The 23766-nt window shown below is 38.0% G+C and overlaps 1 protein-coding gene across 14 annotated transcripts in view; it reads left to right on the top strand.

Moving 5' to 3' along the window:
* Positions 1-23766, top strand: part of LOC137239611 (uncharacterized) — a 667247-nt gene that overhangs the window by 418840 nt on the left and 224641 nt on the right. For all 14 annotated transcript variants that reach the window (XM_067765110.1, XM_067765109.1, XM_067765121.1 and 11 more), the window contains one exon: positions 20156-20493. In XM_067765110.1, the coding sequence (XP_067621211.1) occupies positions 20156-20493 (338 nt within the window). The remainder of the gene's footprint in view (positions 1-20155; positions 20494-23766) is intronic.

The raw sequence follows: 23766 nt of genomic DNA, 5'->3' as shown, positions 1-23766 counted from the left end.
CATAAAGCTTGCTATATAGAGTGGCGCCAATATGAAATGAGAATTCGAAATGCGAGTTCAGTGGATTTTCTCTTAGCGGAAACCCTTAAAAACGAAGCAGCTCGCTGGAGAGAGATACTTCGCAGAATTCTTGATGTTGTTTTATTTCTTGGAGAAAAAGGATTGGCATTTCATTGGTTGGAAATCCAAAAAATGGAAACTTTTTTGGTATTTTGGAACTGATCAGCAATTATGACCCCCTATTTTATGAACATTTGGAGAAGGTGAGGGAATTTCAAACGAAAAAGAATCGTTTCCAAGCACATTATTTGTCTGATGGAATACAAAATGAGTTCATAGAAATCTGTGCAAGTCAAGTAATTAGAAAATTAGAAAGCGAGAGAAATTCCGTCAAGTATTACACAGTAATAGTGGATGCAACCCCTGATTCGGCGCATATTGAGCAGACTGTTTTTATATTTTGTTATGTTTTATTAGACAGAACTCCGGAAGATGGAAGGTCCAAGAACGCTTCTTAGAGTTTGTCGATTGTAACGCAAAAACAGGAGAAGCTATCGCTGAGGTGATTCGCAGCACTCTAAAAAAGCACAATATTCCACTGGATGACTGCCGTGGGGAAGGGTATGATAATGGCAGTAATATAAGCGGTAATTACAAAGGAGCACAGAGTCATATCCTGAGAGATAACTCCCTGGCAATATTTGCACCCTGTGCTTGTCATAGTTTAAATTTATGTGGAGTGCAAGCTGCTGAATGTTGTGCAGAAGTCATCACAATTTTCGGTATTATGCAGAAATTTTATAATATCTTTAGCGCAAGCCCTCAGAGATGGGAAATTCTCAAGCATGTCACAAACACGATGGTCTGCTCGTGTGGATAGTGTGAAACCTTTCGCAACTCACATTCCCCAAATATTGAAAGCTATTGATGAAATCAAACTTTTGAATCTGAGGTCAGACACAGTAACGTATTTGAAAGGTATTGAAGCATATATGGAGAAATTTGAGTGTATCCTCTTAGCCTACATTTGGCTCAAAGTGTTGTTGGTAATCAACCATCGAAATCTGGTACTGCAAGCTAGAAATGCCACACTGGACGTGGAAACAGAAAATATACGTAGCCTGATTGATGAGTTGAAGAAGTTCAGGGATCAATGGTCGATCATACTTTAAGAATGTAAGGTTCTGGCAGGGAGTATAGGAGTTGTGAATACCTTCGCAGAGAAAAGAAGGAAGATATGAAAGCGCCAGTTCGATGAATTACCTGGCGAATCACCTTCGTGTGTTTCCGAAACTCATTTCAAACAGCAAGTTTTTTACCTTCTTTTGGACTGCTTGATTGGTAACATGACAAGACGTTTCGAAGCCGTAAATGACATTGCGATTAAATTTAGTTTTTTGTGGAAGTATCAGGATCTGACGGAAGAAGAGCTCAGGGAAAAGGCAGCGGCATTATGCACGATTTATGGTATCGATATTTCTACGGATCTAATAGATGAAATCATTCATCTCAAAGCCATCCACTTAGAAAATTTTGGGATGTGATTCGCTGCTACCATATCAACTTCTGAACAAATTTCATGACTTGAAGATGGAAGTATTATTTCCGAACATCTGCATAGCATTAAGAATATTTTGCACACTTCCAGTCAGTGTGGCTGAAGGGGAGCGTTCTTTTAGTCTAGTGTCCAGCGTGAAAAATTTTTTACGTTCTATTTTAAGCCAAATTCGCTTGACAAGCCTTGGAACATTGGCGTTGGAGTCCAGCCTTGCTCGCAGCATTAGTTTTGAATCGGTAATTTTCATATTTGCAGACCAAAAAGCACAGAGGGGTTTCCTTGGCTGATTCAAGCTCTTAAAATGTACATATTTAGAAAAAGTTAATGTAATTAAATCAAACAATGAAATCTAACATTTCATTTATGTAAGTGCTCCAGTAAATCGTATTTTATATGAAATAAATCTGACAATGTGAATTGAAAAATTTATGTATGTTATGTTATTTTTTTTACTGGATTGAGTTTATTTTTTAGGCCCATGAACGCAAACTGTCCCAAGGACCGGGCTCGGCTCTATGCGGCCCTGATCTGGGCTGCAAATTATTTGCTGCTGGTCAAGCTTATGTGATTTTAAGCCGAGTTAGATCTTCGAATCGAAGAACTTGACTGTTCAAAGTTGACTTCGAAGAAACCTTGTAATGTTGATGCATTAAAAGAAATGGATAGGATGAGTAACGTTACAAATAACTAAGTAAAGATTACATAACTAATTTAAACAATATTTTACCCTACTAAAAATTAAAAAAAAAGATATTTAAATTAAATTTAAGAAAAAGCTTTTCTAAGAACAAGCTTTTATTACTTGCTAATAAAACGAACAAAAAAGTAAAAAATAAAATTAGAAAAAAAACTTTTTAAAATAAGCTTTTATTATTTGTTAATAAAATTAACTAAAAAGTAAAAATAAATTGACTGTAAAGAAATTTAACACTTTATAAGTTCATTGTAACCTTTAACGATAATTAGGCTTCTTCATCTGCGACAAAAAATTCCATATTGTACATAATTATATATTTTTAACATTAAAAATTTACTTCTAAATTATTAAATCTTACAGTTTATATCACAGTCCTAATTGTTCTAATAAAAGGTTGTTAAATTTTGATGGTATAATTAAGAACATTTATGATCTCCTTTTCTTGCTTTCACAATGTAACACGCTTTTATTAGAACAATTAGGATTGTGATATAAACTATAACATTTAAAAATTTAGGTGTAAAGTTTTAATGTTAAAAATATATAATTATGTACAATATGGATTTTTTTTTTGTCGCAGACGAGGAAGCCTAATTAACGTTAAAGGTTACAATGAACTTATGAAGTGTTATATTTCTTTACAGTCAATTTATTTTTTACTTTTTAGTTAATTTTATTAACCAACTAGCAGACCCGGCAGACGTTGTTTTGCCCTAAATTTGGTCTATCTGCATACGTTTTAATAAGCTTATTCCGTCTAACTCTGCCCTCGCCCCTCTACTTTTTCCTAATCTTTGTATTCACACCTCCCTCCGTATTTTTCGCTTCATCTATCTCCATCTTCCTCTCATTCTACCTCTTTCTCAGTCTCCTTCTCCTTCTCTCTTTTCTCTTCTCTCAAGTTTTTCCCATTCTTCTTCATATCTTATTACCAGTCCCAGAGGGTGGTATGTATTTTGTTCCAGTCCCATTCCGAGTCTTAGTCCTAGTCCCACTCCGAGTCTCAGTCTCAGTCTCAGTCCCAGTCCTAGTCCTAATCCCAGTACCGTGCGTTTGATAGGCATATTTTATAAATTAATTTTACGATTGCCCCTCTTCACATTTTGTGTGAAATCTCCGAAATAATTTGAGATATTGAAATAGATCCCACATCACAATGTAGTACTGATTTCTACCTTTCATTTGACACCCATGTTGGAAAAACTAATTTTGGGTCAATAACTCTGGAACCGGCTAAGATATCCTGATGAAAGATGTCTTAAATTTTAGGATAGACGTCTAGTGAAGGTTTCATTCAATTCAATGGAGAAGTTTTTGTGTGTGGTGGGCATAATGGTAAAAAAACAACATTTTTGGTCACCCTGGGTCCACATTTTGGGCAATAACTCGGGAACTGGGTGAGATATCCAAATGAAGGTTCTCCTAAGTTTTAAGTTAGACTTCATGTGATAGAATAGTGAAGCTTCATGCAATTCTATCCAGTAGTTTTTACGTGATGCCCGGACAATCATACAGACAGTCAGACAGACAGACAGAGAGACAAAAATTCTAAAAATTGTAGATTTGGGTTCCGTTGGTCCAATACCGACCTCTCCTCTCAGTTTTTCTTGAATATCTTAAATGTACAGCCATCAACCTGTTACAAGTTTATTATATGTATGTAGAGATAATAAAAGCTTATTTTTAAAAAGTTTTTTTTCTTTAATTTTATTACTATAGCAACTCTTCTCGCTTCCACTCTGTCGTTAGCCAAAGGCGTGATATTGTTGTGTACGGCTTTATTATGCCGCACTGTAAACTCACCCTCGATCGGATTCTGCACATGTTCTTGGCGGACGCCGCCTCCAGATTGTGGCCATTGTGTGTTGGATAGCGTCAATTGCGGGGCGGTCTCCTACGCCAAACTTGATGCTTCATTAAAATGAAAAAAGAAACTACACTTTTAGGTTGAGAATAACTTTTTATTCTTTTAAAAATTCGCAAGTCAAAAATCACAAAACTTGAGCACGTCTTGCTCGTAAAATTGCCGATGATATATTGAATTGCGGTGAAACATGAAAAATGCCAATGTCATCATTGCCAGTCATTTTTCATGTTTCACCCCACATATATCTGGTTCACTCTTACATACTACATTACAATATCTCATGAGGTATTATGTTTATGTTTTATTCATTCTGTTTTAATATTCACAATTAAATATCATTGTGAGCAACAATATCGCAATGTTACCAGATGATTATTAAAAAGTTACTTTGGGGGATTTTATCCTCACATCACCCTTTTTGGGGAAAAGAAGAATTGACAAAGTGATCAATTTTGTCACATTCTTCTTTTGCCATAACATATAAAAATTGTTGCGAACAAACGAATATATTTATATTAGGGTGTACCTCCCCTTTTTAATTCGTTGGTTCGGAACCGTTTTTATTACTGATTATTACAAATGAATGAATTTGATTTTAATTTATTAAATTATGTTGTTTGTTCTTCTTTTTGTTGTGGATATTTACATTTTAATATATTTTAAATTTGTTAAAGTTTTACATTTTTAATCTTTGCTGCTTTTGAAATATGTCTTTTTTTTCTGTTTTGTTTTTTTTTTTTGTTTGAACTTAAGAAATACGAACAATTTTCATGAAATAGGGTTTTTTTTTGAATATACAATATGTGTGTTATTTTACTTTTTTTGTATTAACAATTTTTAAGCCTTCGTGGCTGCTTAAATTCTAGTAAGAAAATTTTGGATTTATTTTTCAATGGAATTTAACGTTTTATCAAGGTATTAAAGTAATGTTAATTTACTTTACTAAGGCGGTTTTTATGTACCACTTTTTCTTTGTTTTTGACTTCATCGAAAATAGTTACATTGGGTTCGTTAATTTTGGTTATTGTAAACAGACCTTGATAAATATTTTCGTGCTTATGATGCGGTTCTTTTTGTAAAAGCACTCTATCTCCAATTTTTATAATTAAAGGTCGTGCCGTTTTATCGTACAGATTTTTACTTTGTAATTTATTTTTATTAATTAGATTTTGTGCCATTTTGTGCGTTTTCTGCATCCTAAACTTAACTTCTTTGGCATAGTTTTCAACATTATAGATCGGGTCAATTTTTTCTTTTGTCAATTCGTTAGGCAAAGTTGCCTTTTTCCCAAAAACTAACTCGTAAGGCGAAAATTGATTGTAGAAAACTGTGCTACTCGTAGTGTTGTGTAGGAAGGTAAAATATTTTAAATAAACATCCCAATCAGAAAAACTATCCTTTAAATATGCACGTAAGTATTCATTAAAAACTCTATGATTACGTTCAATCGTGCCAACAGTTTCATGATGGTATGCAGTTGAAAAATTATGTTGGATATTTAAAAGTTTAGTTAATTCTTCAAATAATTCGTTTTTAAATTCAATACCTAAATCTGATTTTATGGCATTCATTGTGCCGTATGTTAAAATGAATCCTTCAAAAATAGCTGAAGCGATTGTTTTTGCCGATTTGTCTGGTACAGCGACTGTTACCAGATATTTAGTCATGTCGCAAATCATGGTAAGTGCGAACTTGTTACCATATTTGGACTCAGGTAGGGGTCCTATTGTGTCAATTACTAGTATATCAAATGGTTTACAAGGAGTTGGTGTTAAAACAAGTTTTTCTTTTGTTTTAGGTTTAACCTTGTTTAACAGACAATCCTTACAATTTTTGATATATTTCGATATATCGCGAGTCATGTTCTTCCAATAAAATTTTGTTCGCAATTTTGCGTAAAGTCTTTTCATTCCACAATGTCCACCGGAAATGGGATCATTATGGTAAATTTTCATAAGTTTAAATTTTGTATCTTCATCTGTTACTGTCTCCACTGGATCTGTCAGTATAATTTCTAATGATTTTAAAATTTTATTTCCAATATTTTTGAAATTTGTAATAGTGTAATGTTCGAACATAGTATCGTTTTTAGGCCATTCAATCTGCTTAATTTTGCGTTTGCCGGCTTCTGATTCAAGCCTCGAAAATAATTTCTCTAAAGCCATTATTTCGTTAACAAGCTCAAAACTAAGTAACTCGAGTTTCTTATGTTTAATATGCGCAAAAATTCTTAAATTTGTTGTTTTATTATTTTTATCGTACGTAATTGCAGATCTTATTCGTGGGACTTTTTTCGAAAAATTGAATGAAAATTTGTCGTAGACATGTAAAGTAAGTTGTTTTTCGTCGGTTTTGTCTGTTTTTCTGTGTAAATGTTTGTCGTTTGCCTTTTTTGTCATGGCTCTTGTCTGTACTGCCAAAATTTGTTTATTAGCTTCTTTAATCTCATCGATTGTTATACGCGATAGTGCATCAGCACAAACGTTTGATTTACCTTTTATATATACAATAGTAAAGTTATATTCAGATAGTTCCAGTCTTATTCTTGAAAGTTTTGAAGATGGGTCTTTCATTTTGAATAAGTATACTAGAGGTCTATGGTCTGATTTTACAATGAAATGGGTACCATACACATATGGTCGAAATTGCTTGATTGCAAAGTAAATAGCTAAAAGCTCTAATTCTATAATAGGTTTTTTCTGTTCTGCTTTATTAAATGCTTTAGAAGCGAAACAAATTGGTAAATCACTACCTTGCTGTTCTTGACTCAAAATAGCGCCACATCCAGTTGTGGAAGCATCAACTGTAATAATGAATTGTTTAGTAAAATCTGGATATTGAAGTAATTTTGGTGAAAGTAACGCTGCTTTCAAAGATAAAAATGCTCTTTCGCACTCTACATCCCATACAAATTCAACTCTTTTTCTGCTTAATCGGTTCAGAGGCGCTGCCAGAGACGCAAAGTTAGGTATAAACCGTCTGTAATAGTTTGCAAACGCGACGAATCGTCGTACCGCGTCTTTGTCAGTCGGTTTCGTATACTTTTTAATTGCGTTTATCTTAGAGTCGTCTGGCAACAAACCTTTGGCTGAACATTTATGACCTAAAAATGTAACTTCTGGTCGTAAAAAGTTGCATTTATTTGGGTTAAGTTTGAGATTAAGTGATCTACAAGTATCGAAGACTTTTGAAAGATTTTTAATGTGGTGTGCTTCGCTACACCCTATGACGATAATATCGTCGACGTACAAAAATGCCACATTGGGTGGTATACCCGAAAAAGCTATGGTCATCATTCGTGAGAATGAGTAAGGTGCTATATTTAAGCCGAATGGAAGCACTTTCCATCTAAATGCGCCACGATTAGTGCTGAATGACGTAATGTCACGAGAGTCAGGATGCAAGGGGATTTGATGAAATCTTGAAAAAAGATCTAATGTGGAAAAATATTTTGCTCTACCGAGATTGTCTAAAATATCGTCAACTCTAGCTAGTGGAAATTTATCAGCAATCAGTTTTTTGTTTACCGCGCGAAAATCTACGCACATACGATATACTTTTTGACCATTAGTATCTTTCTTTGGGACTATAATCAAAGGACTATTGTAATTCGAATAACTAGGTTCAATCAAATCGTTGTCTAACAATTTATTTACTTGGCGATTTATTTCTTCGCGTTGAGAATATGGCAATCTATAATTTGTAACATATACCGGATCGTTGTCTGTCAATCTTAGTTTTTGCTCGTAAAAGTTATTTAAAGTCATTTTGTCCGTGTCAAGAGCGAAAATGTCGGCATAATCTATGCAAAGGTCAATAAATTTACTATGAGCATGTTGAGGTATTTGATTTTTTAAAATCGAAGTTAGTTTTTTCGTACGTTTGTCTTCTGTTTCTGTCTTGTTAATTGTATAAACATTGTAGTTTGAAAGTTTTTCTGTTCGAATACTTTTTCTTTTGACATTATTTATATCATCCGTGGTATTTATAACTTTAATAATTGGGTTACTGGTATTAACAATGCACCTAGCTGTGAAAACACCTTTTTCGATTTCCTGCGAGTCCACGAAAAGTGGCTCGGGTGAACTTCCTAAATCAAAAAGTCTGAATATTTCGCATCTTGGTGGAATGATACAACTGTCGCTTTCTGTTCCGTGTAGGATTGGTATCGCGACTTTTTCATTACCTACCCAAAAGGAAATACTATTTCTTTCCGGCTCGAAGGACCACACTGTTCAAGGGGGTGGTACTATAAAATTTACCTTACTTCTTTTGGCTGATTTCTGTGTGGCTATGGGTGCGGCTGCGGCGGTGATGGCGATGAGGTGATGGTGATGGCGGTGGCGTTCGGCAAAAAAGCTAACTTATGCTTTATTTTGACTATTATAGCGGCCGTATAGATATTGCATGTGACGTTGGTTCACAGCCAGCAAATAAAGCTGTTAACACTTAGGACTTCACTTCACATGCAAACTGATTTTCACACAAGAAATAATATTATGCAGTGAAACTATTTCTTTTATTATATTAAAGAGTTTTAAAGGAGACTTTACAAAGTTTTTGTGTCACACACGAGATGGATAAATTTCGAGTTTCGGCAGTAGATGCTGGCGGTTGTGCTTCGGTAGCTGGACGAGACCGAGAGATAGCTGGGCGAGAACGGGGTCGCACGGTGGGGGCCGAGGGTACCTGAGGTGGTACTGCTTGGCGACCAGGCCGGGGTGCCTGGGTATGACGTGGGATGCTCGGGGTTGCATCCCGTCGATGTAGCAGAGAGTGATGTCGTAAGCCGCAAGTTCGGCAGCGATCATGTGAGCTGCATTCGTCTGTGGCGTGCGATAGCGCTAAGCAATTTAGGCAAAATTTATGCGCCCTCGCGAGAATCCATCGTTGTGGCGGCTTCAGTTGCTTGAAGACTCTGCAATTGCGAATAGCGTGGGTTTGCATACATACGCGGCATCGTCGGTAGTCGATTTGCAGCGGCGGGCTGCGCGCGACCACTGCTGACCGCAAGGAGTTTCGGGGTGCCCGTTGCTGCTCGCGATTCATGACAATCTGAAAGTATAGTTGTAAATGCCTTTTAGGTGAGAGAAATGTTAAGGCAGGGAGTTTCAGTTGGCATTATGTTGCGAAATACGACTATTGGAGACGGTGATGTGGTAAGAGTGGACAGAGGTAGTTTGAGAGTAACTACGAATTCTCCGGGGTTGCCCGAGAGGGTGGGCTTTCAGTCTGAGGGAGGAAACAGAGCTTGACAAGTGGTCGTGTGAGGGTGCCGGTTTGAGTACGAACGTCAACAACACGTATATGGCCGTCAGGACCTGGATGTATTTTTTCAATCCGTCCAAGGCGCCATTCAGTCGGGGGAAGTGAGTCGTCGTAAATGCAGACACACTCACCGACCTTGGGTTCGGGTTGTGGATTTTTCCACTTCTGCCTTTTTTGGAGATCCTTTAGGTAGTCTTCCTTCCACCTTTTGCTGAACTGATGATGTAAACCTTTTACCCTGTCCCATCGGTTTATAAGAGATAAATCCGCGTGATCCACTTCAGGGATAGCGAGGAGGGGGCTACCTCGGAGAAAGTGGCCGGGGGTCAGCGCGGTAAACTCTGTGGGATCTTGGGATAAAGGTGAGATAGGACGAGAGTTTAATACGGCTTCAATTCTTACCAAGAGGGTGGTAAATTCTTCAAATGTGAACTTGTGGGCTCCTGCAGTCCTCTTGAAGTGCAGTTTGAAACTCTTCACTGCAGACTCCCACAAGCCGCCCATGTGGGGAGCTCCGGGTGGAATGAATTTCCAATTAATGCCCTGGGGAGAGTATTTTGCGATTACTTCTTGAGAGGCAGTTTTCATGAAGTCAACGAACTCTTTTTCCGTCGCTCTTTTAGCTCCAATAAACGTTTTGCCGTTGTCACTCATCATTGTGGCAGGATATCCACGACGTCCGACGAAGCGAGCGAATGCTGCGAGAAAGGCATTTGTTGTTAGGTCCGAGCACAGCTCAAGGTGGACAGCTTTTGTCACGAAACAGACAAAAACGGCCACGTAGCCTTTCAGTAAGGTGTGAGACCTTAGCAAGGAGGCTTTTATTTGAAAAGGCCCCGCAAAGTCGACACCGGTAGTGGTGAAAGGCGGAGCATATGTGCATCGTTCCGGGGGCAAAGCCGCCATGATTTGCGATCGCATTTGCTGCTTGTGGAGGGTACAAGTTTTGCACTGATGTATGCATCTCTTTATGAGGGGTTTGAGTCGTGGAATATAGAGATCCTGTCTGAGGCATTGCTGCATGAGACGTATTTCGGCATGGAGAAGAAGTTCATGGAGGTACTGTATATAGAGGACAGCGAATCTTGATTTTTCTGGGATAATAACGGGATGTTTTTCATTGTAAGTCAACGTCGAATGAACTAGTCTACCATGAACCCTGAGGAGCCCGTTTTCATCGAGGTATGGGTTGAGGGTTAGTAGAGAGCTTCTTTGATCAATGGGTTTTGCATTTTCCAAGCATGCTCTTTCGCGAGGAAAATATCGGGTTTGTGTTAACGTCACAAGTTTATTTTTCGCTTTGCGGAGATCTTCATGAGACAGAGAGGGAGTGTAAGCGGGTTTAATGCCTCGAATTCGGTCCTTGAGATTATTAATGAACCTGAAGGCATATGCCATGACCCTGAGGGCGCGAGGAAATGACGAAAATCGATCCAATACATCGGGGTCATCTTCAGCTGAGTATAGTGCTTCGACTCGGCGCATTTCAGGCGGGTTGATGCTGCGGGTAGATGGGTTTGGCCAAGCTTCGGGGGGCTGGGTCAGCCACGCAGGGCCATTCCACCACAGCGAAGAATTTGCCAGGTCCATGGGTTTGCATCCTCGTGTGCCCATATCTGCTGGATTGTCGCGACTGCCTACATGCTTCCAGGAGGCGCTTCCGACGAGATCCATAATTTCAGCTGTTCGATTGGATACGAAAGTTTTCCAAGCGTGGGGAGGCTTTTCGAGCCATGCTAACACAATTTCCGAGTCAGACCACATGTAAAGATTTTTAAGAGAGAGCTCGAGATGGGATTGTACGACGGCGATTAGTCGGGCAAGGAGTAGAGCTGCACATAGTTCTAGTCTTGGAAGACTGGTAGTGCGAAGAGGGGCAACCTTGCTTTTAGCGACCAGAAGGTGGGACGACGTGGTGGCACCGTGGGTTGTTCGCAGATATATAGTGGCGCAATATGCCTTTTCTGACGCATCGCAGAAACCATGCAGTTCAACATGCTGGTTCGGCATATAGTCAACCCATCGAGGTAGCTTTATCTCTGAGATGTTGGGTAAATTTTTTGCGAACTGCGTCCATTTAATGAAGCGGAGGGGCTTCACTGGTTCGTCCCAGCCAGTTCCGTCTATCCATAGCTCTTGGAGTAAAATCTTGGCCTGAATCATAATCGGCGTAAGCCACCCTGCGGGGTCAAAAAGTTTTGCGACCGAGGAGAGAATTTGTCGTTTTGTATTAGCGGACGAGAGGGGTATTGAGTCCACTGTATACGAAAACGTGTCGGTCAGAGCGTTCCACTGTATGCCGAGAGTTTTGGTGTTGCTTGCTTTCTCGAATTCCAAAAGATTGGTATCTAGCAAGTCCTCTTCTTTGATGTTTTTTATTATACTGGGGTGATTGGCCGTTATTTTCCGTAATGGAAATCCTGCTGACGCTAACACTTGGATGACTTGGGAGAGAGATGTTTCAGCAGAGAGAATTTCATGGCTGCCAGAGAGAATGTCATCTACATATGTTTCTTTCGTCAAAACAGGGACGGCTTTGGGGAAAGTTTCCTTTACATCTTTGGCCAGTTGGTGAAGAGTACGTATGGCGAGGTAGGGGGCACAGTTCAAACCAAATGTGACTGTTTTCAGACGATAGTCTTTTATGGGGTCGCTCGGAGATGAGCGAAAGACGATCCTCTGATAGTCTCTGTCGTCTTCATGCATTATGATTTGACGATACATTTTTTCTACGTCTCCGTTAAAAACAAATTGGTAGGTACGCCACTTGAGAATCAGAAGCATCAGATCGGGCTGGAGAGTAGGGCCGGTATAAAGAACGTCGTTGAGCGCATGTCCAGATGCCGACTTATTTGAGGCGTTAAACACGACCCGCACCTTTGATGTCTTTTTCTCGGGTTTGACAACTGCGTGATGAGGAAGATAAAATGAGAGGCATTTTCCTCCGTCAAATTTTTCATAGGAGCCGGTTTCCTCCATATGATCGAGGGTGAGGTATTCTTCTAGAACACTATCATATTGAGTCTTTAAATCCCCTTTCTTCTGCAGACTTCTCTCCATTCCAAGAAACTGGCTTAGAGCTGAAGACCGAGAGTGGGATAATGAGATTGACTCTGGCAAGCTGGGTTTAAACGGCAGCCTTACGATATAACGACCGTTATCATCGCGTGAGGTTGTGGCTGCATAGAAATTTTCGCAAAACTCGTCTTCTGGGATTATTTGGGGTTTGGTGGGAACTTCCTCCAATTCCCAGAATTTACGCAATAAAGAGTGAAGATCTTCGTTGGACACTTCTGACACTTGCATGCAGAAAGCGTTTACCAACACAGGAGCTCTACCGCTCAGAATCCATCCAAAAATGGTTTTCTGCGCTAGAAGATGGGGGGAAAGTTTCTCAACGCCATTTTGGATGATTCGCGGTATTACATCACTGCCTAGGACGAGATCTATTTGCGAGGGGGAGTGACAGTTCGAGTCTGCGAGGTTGAGGTGTGCCCATTTTGCTTGAAGCTCGCTAGTGAGCTTAAGCGAGGGGAGCATTTTTGTTAGCCGGGGTAATACTATTGCCTCTGCACTTATTCTGGTTTTGAAATCGGGGGATACCAAAGTCAGAGAGCACAATTTGTTTGAGGTCTGAACTACCTTGCCGCCCATCCCTGATATTTCAAATCTAGAGGGTTTGAATGGGAGTTTGAGTCTATCTTGGGCTCTGGTAGAGATAAAGGTTCGTTCAGATCCCTGATCCACAAGAGCTCGTAGTTTAAAAATTTCTCCTTTATGCTCTACGGGAACGATAGCCGTGAGTAAAATTATTTCACAATCGTTTTCGGAATAAAACGATTGCACTTGGCTTTTCTGCGAGCATGAAGGGCTTTCATCCAGAGCATTGGCTTGATCGGGAGTATTGCCGGGTGAGACTGTGGAATTCGTGGTGGTGGCTTGTGAGGCTGTCCTTTGCAATCGTGAGGGTTGTCTTTTCGGCACTTGAGATGAGTCTTCGTGAAGAACTGAGTTGTGCCGATCTTGACATTGATTGCAAGTTTGAGTACTGGAACAGTCTTTCAATATGTGTGACTGAGAGAGACAATTGAAACACATATTGTTTTCTCTCACAAATCTTCTGCGATTAGAGGTCGACAGCTTCTTAAATTTGAAGCAACTTATAAGGGGGTGAGATGAAGTTTTACACATAGCGCACTTGTACATTGTCCGCTGCTCTGTCACATGGGACTGGGTGTGGGAGGTCGGTTTATTTGGAAACGCATGTGACTGTTGGGGTTTAAATGGCGGCCTAGTTTGAGGAGGAGTGAATTTACTTTTACTTGGGCGCCATTGATCAACTCTTTCTACCACTTCGTATCGCGTTGTGAGGAACTGGTCCATTTGGGACCAGTTGGGAAGTTCTCTTCTTGAGGTTAGAGATTGCTCCCACAACGTGACTGTATTTTCTGGGAGTTTAGAGGTAACCAGATAAATAAGTATGGGGTCCCAGTTATCTGTGGAGACTTGTTGCGTGGCGAGAATTTGAAGGCAATTATTTACCGACGATTGCAACCTTTGAATGTCTTCACTGTTTTCGGTAGTGATAGTTTTTAAGTTCATCAGGGCCCGTATTTGGTTATCTACGAGAACTCGTCTGTTCTCGTATCGGGCCTTTAGGGCTTCCCACGCTAAGGCAAAGTTGTCGTCAGTCAAGGGAAATTGGTTGACTATTTGAGCTGCCTTTCCTTGGGTTTTGTATCTGAGGTGATACAATTTTTGCGCTTGGGAAAGTTTGGGATGGTTAATATAAACGGCTGTGAACATGTCACGAAATGAGGGCCATTTTTCATAACCACCATAAAATATTTCGGTATCGCAGGGAGGGATTTTTAGCGAAATACCGGAGTTATCGGGTGGACCTGTTGTGACGGTAGAGGGAGCGGGGGCGTTTGCTTGTTTAAGCAACTGAAGCTGGTCTTCGATCTGGGCTTTTGTGTCTTCGTATGCTATGAGACAGGACCTGTATATGCTATTAGCAGATGTTGGAAAATCTTCGGGCAGGTCCTGATCTGGGGTTTCGACAATCTTATCGAAGACGGTTTGGACTCTATTCCAAAATTTGTCTATATTGGCGTTTTTTATTTTGAGTGAGGACTCCGTGTTGTCTTGGAGCGACGTCGACCTAAACCGAGCACAATATTCCAAAAAATTGTCCGTTTCGGATGTAAATTTTTTGGGGGCAGACGAGATTTTAAATTTTTTAACTCCTTGAGTTTTGGAGCCACCTTTTTTGGTTTCATCGTCACTAATTTTTGAGCTTTGTTTTATGTCGCTTAGAGTTGAGAATCAACAAAAAATTTAACTTCAGAGAGAAAACTTTTTTTTTTTTTTTTGAAGAGAGAGTATTTGCTTTTAACTATGTGAGGGAGTTACGTTAAAATATTCACGTTAAATAGCAAGAGAGAGTACTTTTCAAAACCAAAAAAAAGTTTTTAAGCTAAATTTATTTGAGGGTGAGACTGAGAAAATTTTACCACTGTGCTGCGTTTGCACTATATTTAATATATGTATATGAGGGTGGTTTAAATATACGTGGGAAAAATTATGTGAGATATATGTATATATACGTATTAAAAGTATCTCGGGGGTAAATTATTATAATTTTGATACGTATGAGATTATCTAAAAATGTGTATTTTTATTTTTTTTTTTGTGTGACTTAGAGGAGTCTTATTTAGCTTCGATTTGTTGGACTGTAGGGGCTTTGAGGAGAGAGAAATTAGTAGCTTATCGAAATTCTTAATGGGGATTGAGAATTTATAGCGTGCAAATTTAATGCGAGAAAAGTGCTATAATACGCACTGCACCACTCTTGTACCACTGTGCACGATATTTTATTTCACCGCTTATGTCGTTTTCTTTCTTTTGTATATCCGTATGTATGTATACGCAAGTATGGAGATTTGAAAATATTTTTTGCGTTTTGTATTTTTTTAATTCAATGGGGAGAAATCAGAAGTTAGCAGAGGTTGTGCAATATATTTAATTAACGACAAGAGATATTTTAATTTAAAATGAGAAAATTTTACATTATTAAGAGATTTGTCGCATTAAAATATAAGGGGTGCTTTTAGCAAGTGTGCCCACTGTAGCTAACTACTGAGTTTTTCTTATTTTGCTTTGCACATATACCGTACTGAGTTTTGCAATATGGGGTTATTGCTATATGTATATATATATATATATATATATATATATTATATACGAAATGGTATGTGCCAATTTGGTGGGAACTTGAGAAAATTTGGCGGGAAATGAGGATTATTGGCGGGAAATAATAATCCTCGAAAATGAAATTTGCCTTAATTTTCTTTTTTTATATGTATTTTTTCCGTGATTGGGTTGTATTATCTCATTTAATACTCACGGTTTACAAAAAGGGCGAAGGTACTTGCGTTTTTATTGCGCTGGTTTCCTTAGTGGCGTCGAAGGACCACTGTTCAAGGGGGTGGTACTATAAAATTTACCTTACTTCTTTTGGCTGATTTCTGTGTGGCTATGGGTGCGGCTGCGGCGGTGATGGCGATGAGGTGATGGTGATGGCGGTGGCGTTCGGCAAAAAAGCTAACTTATGCTTTATTTTGACTATTATAGCGGCCGTATAGATATTGCATGTGACGTTGGTTCACAGCCAGCAAATAAAGCTGTTAACACTTAGGACTTCACTTCACATGCAAACTGATTTTCACACAAGAAATAATATTATGCAGTGAAACTATTTCTTTTATTATATTAAAGAGTTTTAAAGGAGACTTTACAAAGTTTTTGTGTCACACACGAGATGGATAAATTTCGAGTAAGTAAAAATAAAAAGAAATGTCAAAATAATAATATAAATTTATTGTTGGGGTTGCCAGAGAGGTGAAATACGCTCGCGTGTTAGCGTAAAATACAAACATTTCAAATTCTTAAATTTAATAAATATGTACGTAATATATGATATTACGTATTTGTACGTGCAAATAATTCAGAATGCGTACTTATACGTAAAAGGTACATATGTAAAGAACTTCAATATAAAATTCAGCTAAATTCATTTAAATTCATGTTTAGGTTTTCTTAAGCCTAAGTTCTATTAAATAGAAGGGTTGGCTGTTGGCGACTACGACAGTCGCTCAAACAATAATGCATTTGTTAATTTTCAGAAAATCTTTACCCAGTATGCCATCGGATGGAATATTAAAGTCTTCATTTACTACGTGTAAAGTATGTTTAATAGAAAAGTTTGAAAAATTTAAATTTGCGGTAATTTTACCTAAAGTAGAAACTGAATTAGAAGTGACACCGGTAATGTTAATAATGTCGTTCGTATTTAAGGGAATATTTCTGTCTAGACATGATATTTTTATTAAGGAAATGTCGGCTTGAGTGTCTACTAGGAAAGAACAAAATTTTTGTGACTCGTTTAGTTGTAATTCTATAAAATCAGAGTAATTTAAATTTAAACAATAGATGACTGTTGGTGAGGGAAGTTCGCTTACTGGCTTAGTTCGTCCTCCCTCAGTGTTCGCTCCTGAGGGGCGCTGGCGTTTAAAGCGCGAACGTTTGCGTTTCGACCTCTACCGTTTGAGGATCTTGAAATGCTGTTCCTATTGCTACTATTGTTTGGATTAGGGTTGTTATTTGGACGCGCATTATTATTGTGATTATTATGATATCTATTTCCGTTATAATTCCTGTATCTTTGATTATTATTACCGTTATAGTTACCATTGTGTGAAAATGAACTGTTATTATTTCTATAACCAATATAGCCGCGGTTTGGGTAAAAACCTCGATAACTACCACATGAATTTCTAAATGTACTTTTACCACGTGATAGAAAAGCTAAAACCTGACGTTCAGTTACTTCGTTGTTTTGTTCTACAATTAATTTTGCTACTACGTCTTTCGGATCAGTAAATGCCGTTGAGGCTAAAATGGTTTTTACTAAATTGGATTTTGCGTTTAAACGACACACGTTAACAGTTTGTTCGACTGCCATTTCATGAGCTTTCGTTTGAGTGATCCCTTCAATAATAAGAGACCGCTCAAGTGAGTCAGCTAAATCTTCAAACTTTTTTGGCAAAGTCTGTATAGTTATTACCGCTAACGTGCAACGCTGCAATTCTCCCTGCTACAACTCTCGAGTTGTCTGGTTTGATCCTATTACGGAGCTGTTTTAATTTCATTAACTGAAGTTACTTGTGTTGGTATTGCTTCACGAGCTTTACCCTCTAATTTTGATTTTAAGAATCCTACAAAAGTATCGGTTAAATCTGCAGTGGCGAATTGTTCGAGTAATGCAATTTTGTCTATGAAAGAATCAAGTGCTAGTGGATCACCACTGTAGTTTTCTCTAATGGAATTAGCACATGTGTTAATAAAAATTCTTTTATCCTCTGGTGTTGCCATGATTTGATCGTTAAGATCTGGAGCTGAATTAGAAGAAGATGAGGCCACGTTTGTACTATTTGGATCGTTAGGATCTGATTTTAGAGTAGAAGTTAAAATTTCACTATTTGAATCGCTAAGATTTGAAACTAAATTAGAAGTTGAATTTTGAATGAAAGAATTTTCGAAGCCTGGAAAATCTGTTGATAAAGAGAATCTATTTTCCTGGTTTGTGACTTTTTCGGTCGAAGATGAAGCTAAACTTTCGTAGCTTGAACCTGATTTATCTGAATCGGATTCTGAATCTGAAGTTTTTTGCACTTGTCTACCACTTCTAAGGTTGTACATATGAAATTACTAAAGCACTTGTTTGAATGTTGAATTTAAGATTGAAGTTAAATTGTTGAGGAAAAAGGGCGAAGGAAAAATTTAAAGAAATATTTAACAATTTATTATAAGAATTAATTGAAACTGCAGTAAATTTATATTAAAAATCTATGAAAGTGATTGATTTTAAAATGGCTCAAAATTATGTATATTAATTGGTAAAAATCTTAAAATGTACTCACGGACGCACCGCTTTATTCAAAAAAATCTCAATTTGGGTTTTTCTCGGAACCACCGCATGTAATAAAATTGAATTGGTTTAACGGAACCACCGCATACTGTCACAAAAAAAATTTAATTGGTTTTTCCGAAAACCACCGTATGTATTTAAAAAAAATCCAAAATTTATATTGAATGCGAAATTAATTTAATTGGAATACGAAGACACCAATTTAATACGAAATTTTAATTTTTCTTTTTTTTTTTTTTATATTCATACATATATAAGTTTAAAGAAAAGAAATACCCGTAGGTGAAAGAAATGTAAATACGTATATATATGTTATACTTATTATGCTGCTGCCGTAAATGCTGATGATGCCGGAGTTGTTTCAGCTGCTGGAGTCGAGGTCGCTGCCGCAGTCGCTGCTGGTTTCGCTGCTGCTGATGTTGCTGCTGAGTGCGTGGAGTGGGTATCGTGTGCCGTTATGCACGTTGGATTTTCGTGTATTAACAAAATGCACCGTTGTCTTTTTTGGTACAGCACCGCTCAATTCTTATTACGTTTGATTTAGGTTAAAATTCGGTGTTTTTCAAAATTACGCCTTTTCGTTTATTTCTGCTTAATAAGCCTTTATCTCTGTTTTAGTTAAATTTGAACTTTAAATTTTAGTGTTATTTGCATTTGCAGCAATTTAATTTCTTGTAGTTATTTCTGTAGATTTTAATTTGTTTAATATTATAGATTTAAGTATTGGCTATTACCTCTGCTTCCGTTTTAAAAATTTTATTATTAAGTTGTTATTTAATCAAAATGTCCTTATTTCCATATTTATTACTTCTGCTTCCATTTAAAAACGTCTATTATTAGATTACGATTTAATCACGTTTTTATTACCTCTGCTTCCGTTTAAAAAAAAATTTTATTGTTAAATTACGATTTAATTAAAATGTCTTTTTTCAATTTTATTACCTCTGCTCTCGTTTAGAAATTTTTATTATTATATTCCGTTTTGGAAATTAGCAATTATTATGCTTCCGTTTAAAAAATTTTATTATTAGGTTACGATTTAAACACGTTTTTATTGAATCGGAATGACTTTACCCACTCACACTGCACTCACTGCACTATGTCTTCACTTCACTGCTGCCAAAGTTGTAATAGACCGGGCTCCAGCCTCACGGTCGCCATGTTGTGTACGGCTTTATTATGCCGCACTGTAAACTCACCCTCGATCGGATTCTGCACATGTTCTTGGCGGACGCCGCCTCCAGATTGTGGCCATTGTGTGTTGGATAGCGTCAATTGCGGGGCGGTCTCCTACGCCAAACTTGATGCTTCATTAAAATGAAAAAAGAAACTACACTTTTAGGTTGAGAATAACTTTTTATTCTTTTAAAAATTCGCAAGTCAAAAATCACAAAACTTGAGCACGTCTTGCTCGTAAAATTGCCGATGATATATTGAATTGCGGTGAAACATGAAAAATGCCAATGTCATCATTGCCAGTCATTTTTCATATTTCACCCCACATATATCTGGTTCACTCTTACATACTACATTACAATATCTCATGACGTATTATGTTTATGTTTTATTCATTCTGTTTTAATATTCACAATTAAATATCATTGTGAGCAACAATATCGCAATGTTACCAGATGATTATTAAAAAGTTACTTTGGGGGATTTTATCCTCACAATATCTTAAAATTGTGTTTTGTTTTTTTAATATCGCTTATTCTTTAAACTTTAAATTTCATCAAATACGCAATAAATTACCTTTTTCTTCGTCTATTTCAGGTCTCTCTGGACTCTGAACGACCCATTGTATCAGCATGCCGCACCGGCAGCAACAGCAACAATAACAACAATGGCACAAATAATGCCATCAGTGGTGGCAGCATAAATAGCAGCAACAAAAACAGCTTTATTCAACATCATCAACATTCGTCGCCGCATTCGCACCCGCACCCGCATCCACACAACCCACATCAACGAGCGCGCGTCAACCACATGTCACATTCTTCAAATAATGTATTGCGTGCGCGGCGTGGTGTGGTGCGCATGCTCATCATTTTCGTATTAACTTTTGCACTTTGCAATTTACCTTATCATGCAAGAAAAATGTGGCAGTATTGGTGAGTAGCGTTTATGCAAAATCTTAAATTGAATTTCACACTTCAAAAGTATAAAATAATGTATTAAAATCACAACAGATTTATATTTGACAGTGCGAGTAGTGCGGCTGTAAAACTGTGTGCTCGTGAGTGTGAGTGCGCAATTACTGTGCGAAGATTTGGCAATATTTTTGATTTAGATTTTATGTTCTTGATGGCCATGCAAATTTTATGCGCTGCACTGATTTGCTAAGTGAAATGTAATTTAATATTTTTTTAGAGGTTGTTGTTGTTATCTTGTCAAAATTTGCACTCCACATTAGTGATGCATATAAAAATGCTAACTCAGACAAAATATGCAATGTGCACTAGAGACCTCGCAGATTTGAATTTGTGTAAGAATTTGATAAGCAGCAAGTCGTGTCTTATAACATTTTATTTAATTAAGCTGAAAATTACTCAAAGGTAGATACTTGCTGCATATGAAATTAATTTGAGCTAAATATTGTAGGTGAGCAAAGCTTTTGCGATTCAGGGAATTATTTATTTTGGTTGCAAATTTCAATTAGTGTATCATTTACGATGAAGAGCGAAGTATAAGAATTTTATACCCAGCTGTACTTGTACATATGGTATTATAACTTTGATTGCATAACGGTTGGTTGTACAGGTATAAAAGAATCGCGATGGATTTAGACTTCCATATATCAAAATCATCAGTATCGAAAAAATCTGACTAAGCCTATGTCTATGGGTTTTAGTTGCCTCCTATGACATATAAGCCTACTGCGGGAATATTCTAAGCCTTTTAGCTTGCTAGAGGAGTAATTATTGAACGGTTTTTATACCCAGCTATTCTTGTGCAAAGGGTATTATAATGTTATTCGGATAAGGGTGGATTTAAAAGGTATAATGTAAACAATAAAGATAAAGAATTCCTTATATAAAAACTATCAGCGTAGTAAAAGTTTATATTTACCCATGTCGGATAATATCCACGCCTAGTTATTCGATATCGAAAATTTCGAAATAATGAAAAAATGCGACTCATTATCAAATACTTATTAATTGATTAAAATTGATGAGCGAATTAACGTTGTATCGTTTATGGTTCACGATGGTGGAGCTCAAGAACTTCTACGCTCAGAATTTTCAGCAGAAAATTCCTCAATAGAGCGAAGCTTACCAGATCTGGGCAAGCTTACAAAGATGCCGTAAAAATCTTTAAGAAGATAGTCAAGAAGGTACAGAAGGACTTGGGAAAAAATTTGCGACAATATAGACAGGGAAACTCGGAGGCCAAGAAACGGATTTCATGTTATTGCTCACGCTGATGACATCGCTCTAACAGCAATGGATATACCTCTTCAGAATCTAGACCCACTTCAGCAGATTGATTTAATCTTCCTAGAAAACTGCTCTTTTGCAACTCTCTTCAAAACGAATACTGCAAATACTGAAATGGTTATATTCAGCAGACGCTACAAAACACCTCCTTTCAAGCCATTGACATCAACATTAAACTAGGTAAGGCTCAAACTCTCACCAAAGATAATATGCCTATTGGAACCCGCCTATAGAAGCAGAGGTAGAGCGCGGCCCCCACTCCGCTGGAAGCACCAGGTGGAAAAAGATTTAAACTCCCTTGGTGTGGCCAATTGGCGCCGGTTGGTAGATAGAAGAAGCGACTGGCGCACCTTGTTGGACGGCCATAACCGTTTAAAAGGTTAAGCGCCAACTACCATCTATGCCTGTGAAGCAGTCTTGCGAAAAATGTGCGGCTTAAAACCACACATTATGCATAGAAATGTACAGCAACAGAAACTAGAGTACAGCGGTCAGCCGCAATGCCACAAACACAACCCTCCGCATTCACAAAATTTCTAGAGGTTATGCTCAAGCTCCTCCGAATATTCCTCTATGGCGAGTTGGAAAGCGGTTAGACTGAATGCAGTATTGCCCTGGAGTGACACCAGAAACCATTCCGGAAAACTTTCTTCAACTACATAATGCTACTCCGACCCTTCCTTTCGACAACCAATTCTCTACAAGAATCCCGACTTGAAACGAATTGGAGATAACTTTTCTTCATACCCTGAATTCAGAGCATTTTTACGAATGGCGCCAAACTTAATGGCAAAGTGAGCAGTGGTATTTACTCAAGAGATCTTTTGCATTCTTTAAGTAATAGGCTGGTGTAGCATCTTTCAGGCAGAAACAACAACTATTAAGGAGGCTGCTCTAGGGTTTATATCTAAGAATCTTAAGTCCGTTACACGTCCGCAATAGATTGCACGCAGTCGCTACACGAACTAGCCTCTCGGTGCACAACAAAGGGTGATGTAGATCGAGGCTCATCGAGAAAGTCACTGAACAGACTGAGGTATTTCAGGAAAGGAACATCGCTCCTCCTCTAGCCACTTGTAAACACTTCCTCATGTCTGCACTAACCGGGAAGCCAATGCCAAATGGGTACTGGAACCCACTTTTTAGGTGTCCGGAAAATTTGGCTTCGCTTAAGTGAGAACCAATCTAAGTTCCCTATCAATCTTAATCTTCTCTCCTTAGGTCCTTTGATCGAGATATTAGCGGTGCAGTCTCTGATAAGAGAACACCGCGGAAGCATGGCATCTCAACGAATGACTTCTGTCGAAGCTATAGGGTTAATGAGGGGATAGAAGGAGTTTGAATATTTCCACTGCAGATGCTTGGCTCCAGCTTAACATGCATTGCTGAACAGGCACTTCGCCGGCTAGTTATTGAAGCTTGGTTTAGCTGAAAATTAACATAAGACTTACAAAATGTGGAAGCGCTACAGCTCATTTAGTGGTATCCCGCAAAATCACGATAACCTTGCATTAAAAATTATGGGGAAGAAGGCTTCGATCACTACGATAGTGTGGCGAAGTTGCAGGTTGAAGGACCTCCGTGAAGAATGTCGGCTTAAAAGTCATAGAAGAACTTATCTCGCTGAAGAGATTGACCAGACTCAATAATGCTCACAAAACCGTACAATTTTGAAGTATTTGAAACTGACCGGTGCGTCAGAAGTCAGGTTTCAAGCACCCTTAAATACCCTTTTTGTTTGCCAGTATGATGAAATTCTTGTAGATTTTTTGTCAACAAGAGCATTGGATATTTCACTTAAAACAAAAACACACGCAAGATGCATCTACCCAACGAAAATAAAAAGCCAAAAACGTCAAGAGTAACAGCAAAAAAGGCTACCAAAAGTAAATTCGAGTTCTTCAACAAGAAGTTATTGAACTGTGAAAAAAGGTAACTTGCGACGCA

Source organism: Eurosta solidaginis, chromosome 2 (genome assembly GCF_040869045.1).
Source record: "Eurosta solidaginis isolate ZX-2024a chromosome 2, ASM4086904v1, whole genome shotgun sequence".
NCBI classification, from domain to species: Eukaryota; Metazoa; Arthropoda; class Insecta; order Diptera; family Tephritidae; genus Eurosta; species Eurosta solidaginis.
The sequence above is the reverse complement of the archived record's forward strand: the minus strand, read 5'-3'. Positions and strand labels throughout refer to the sequence as shown.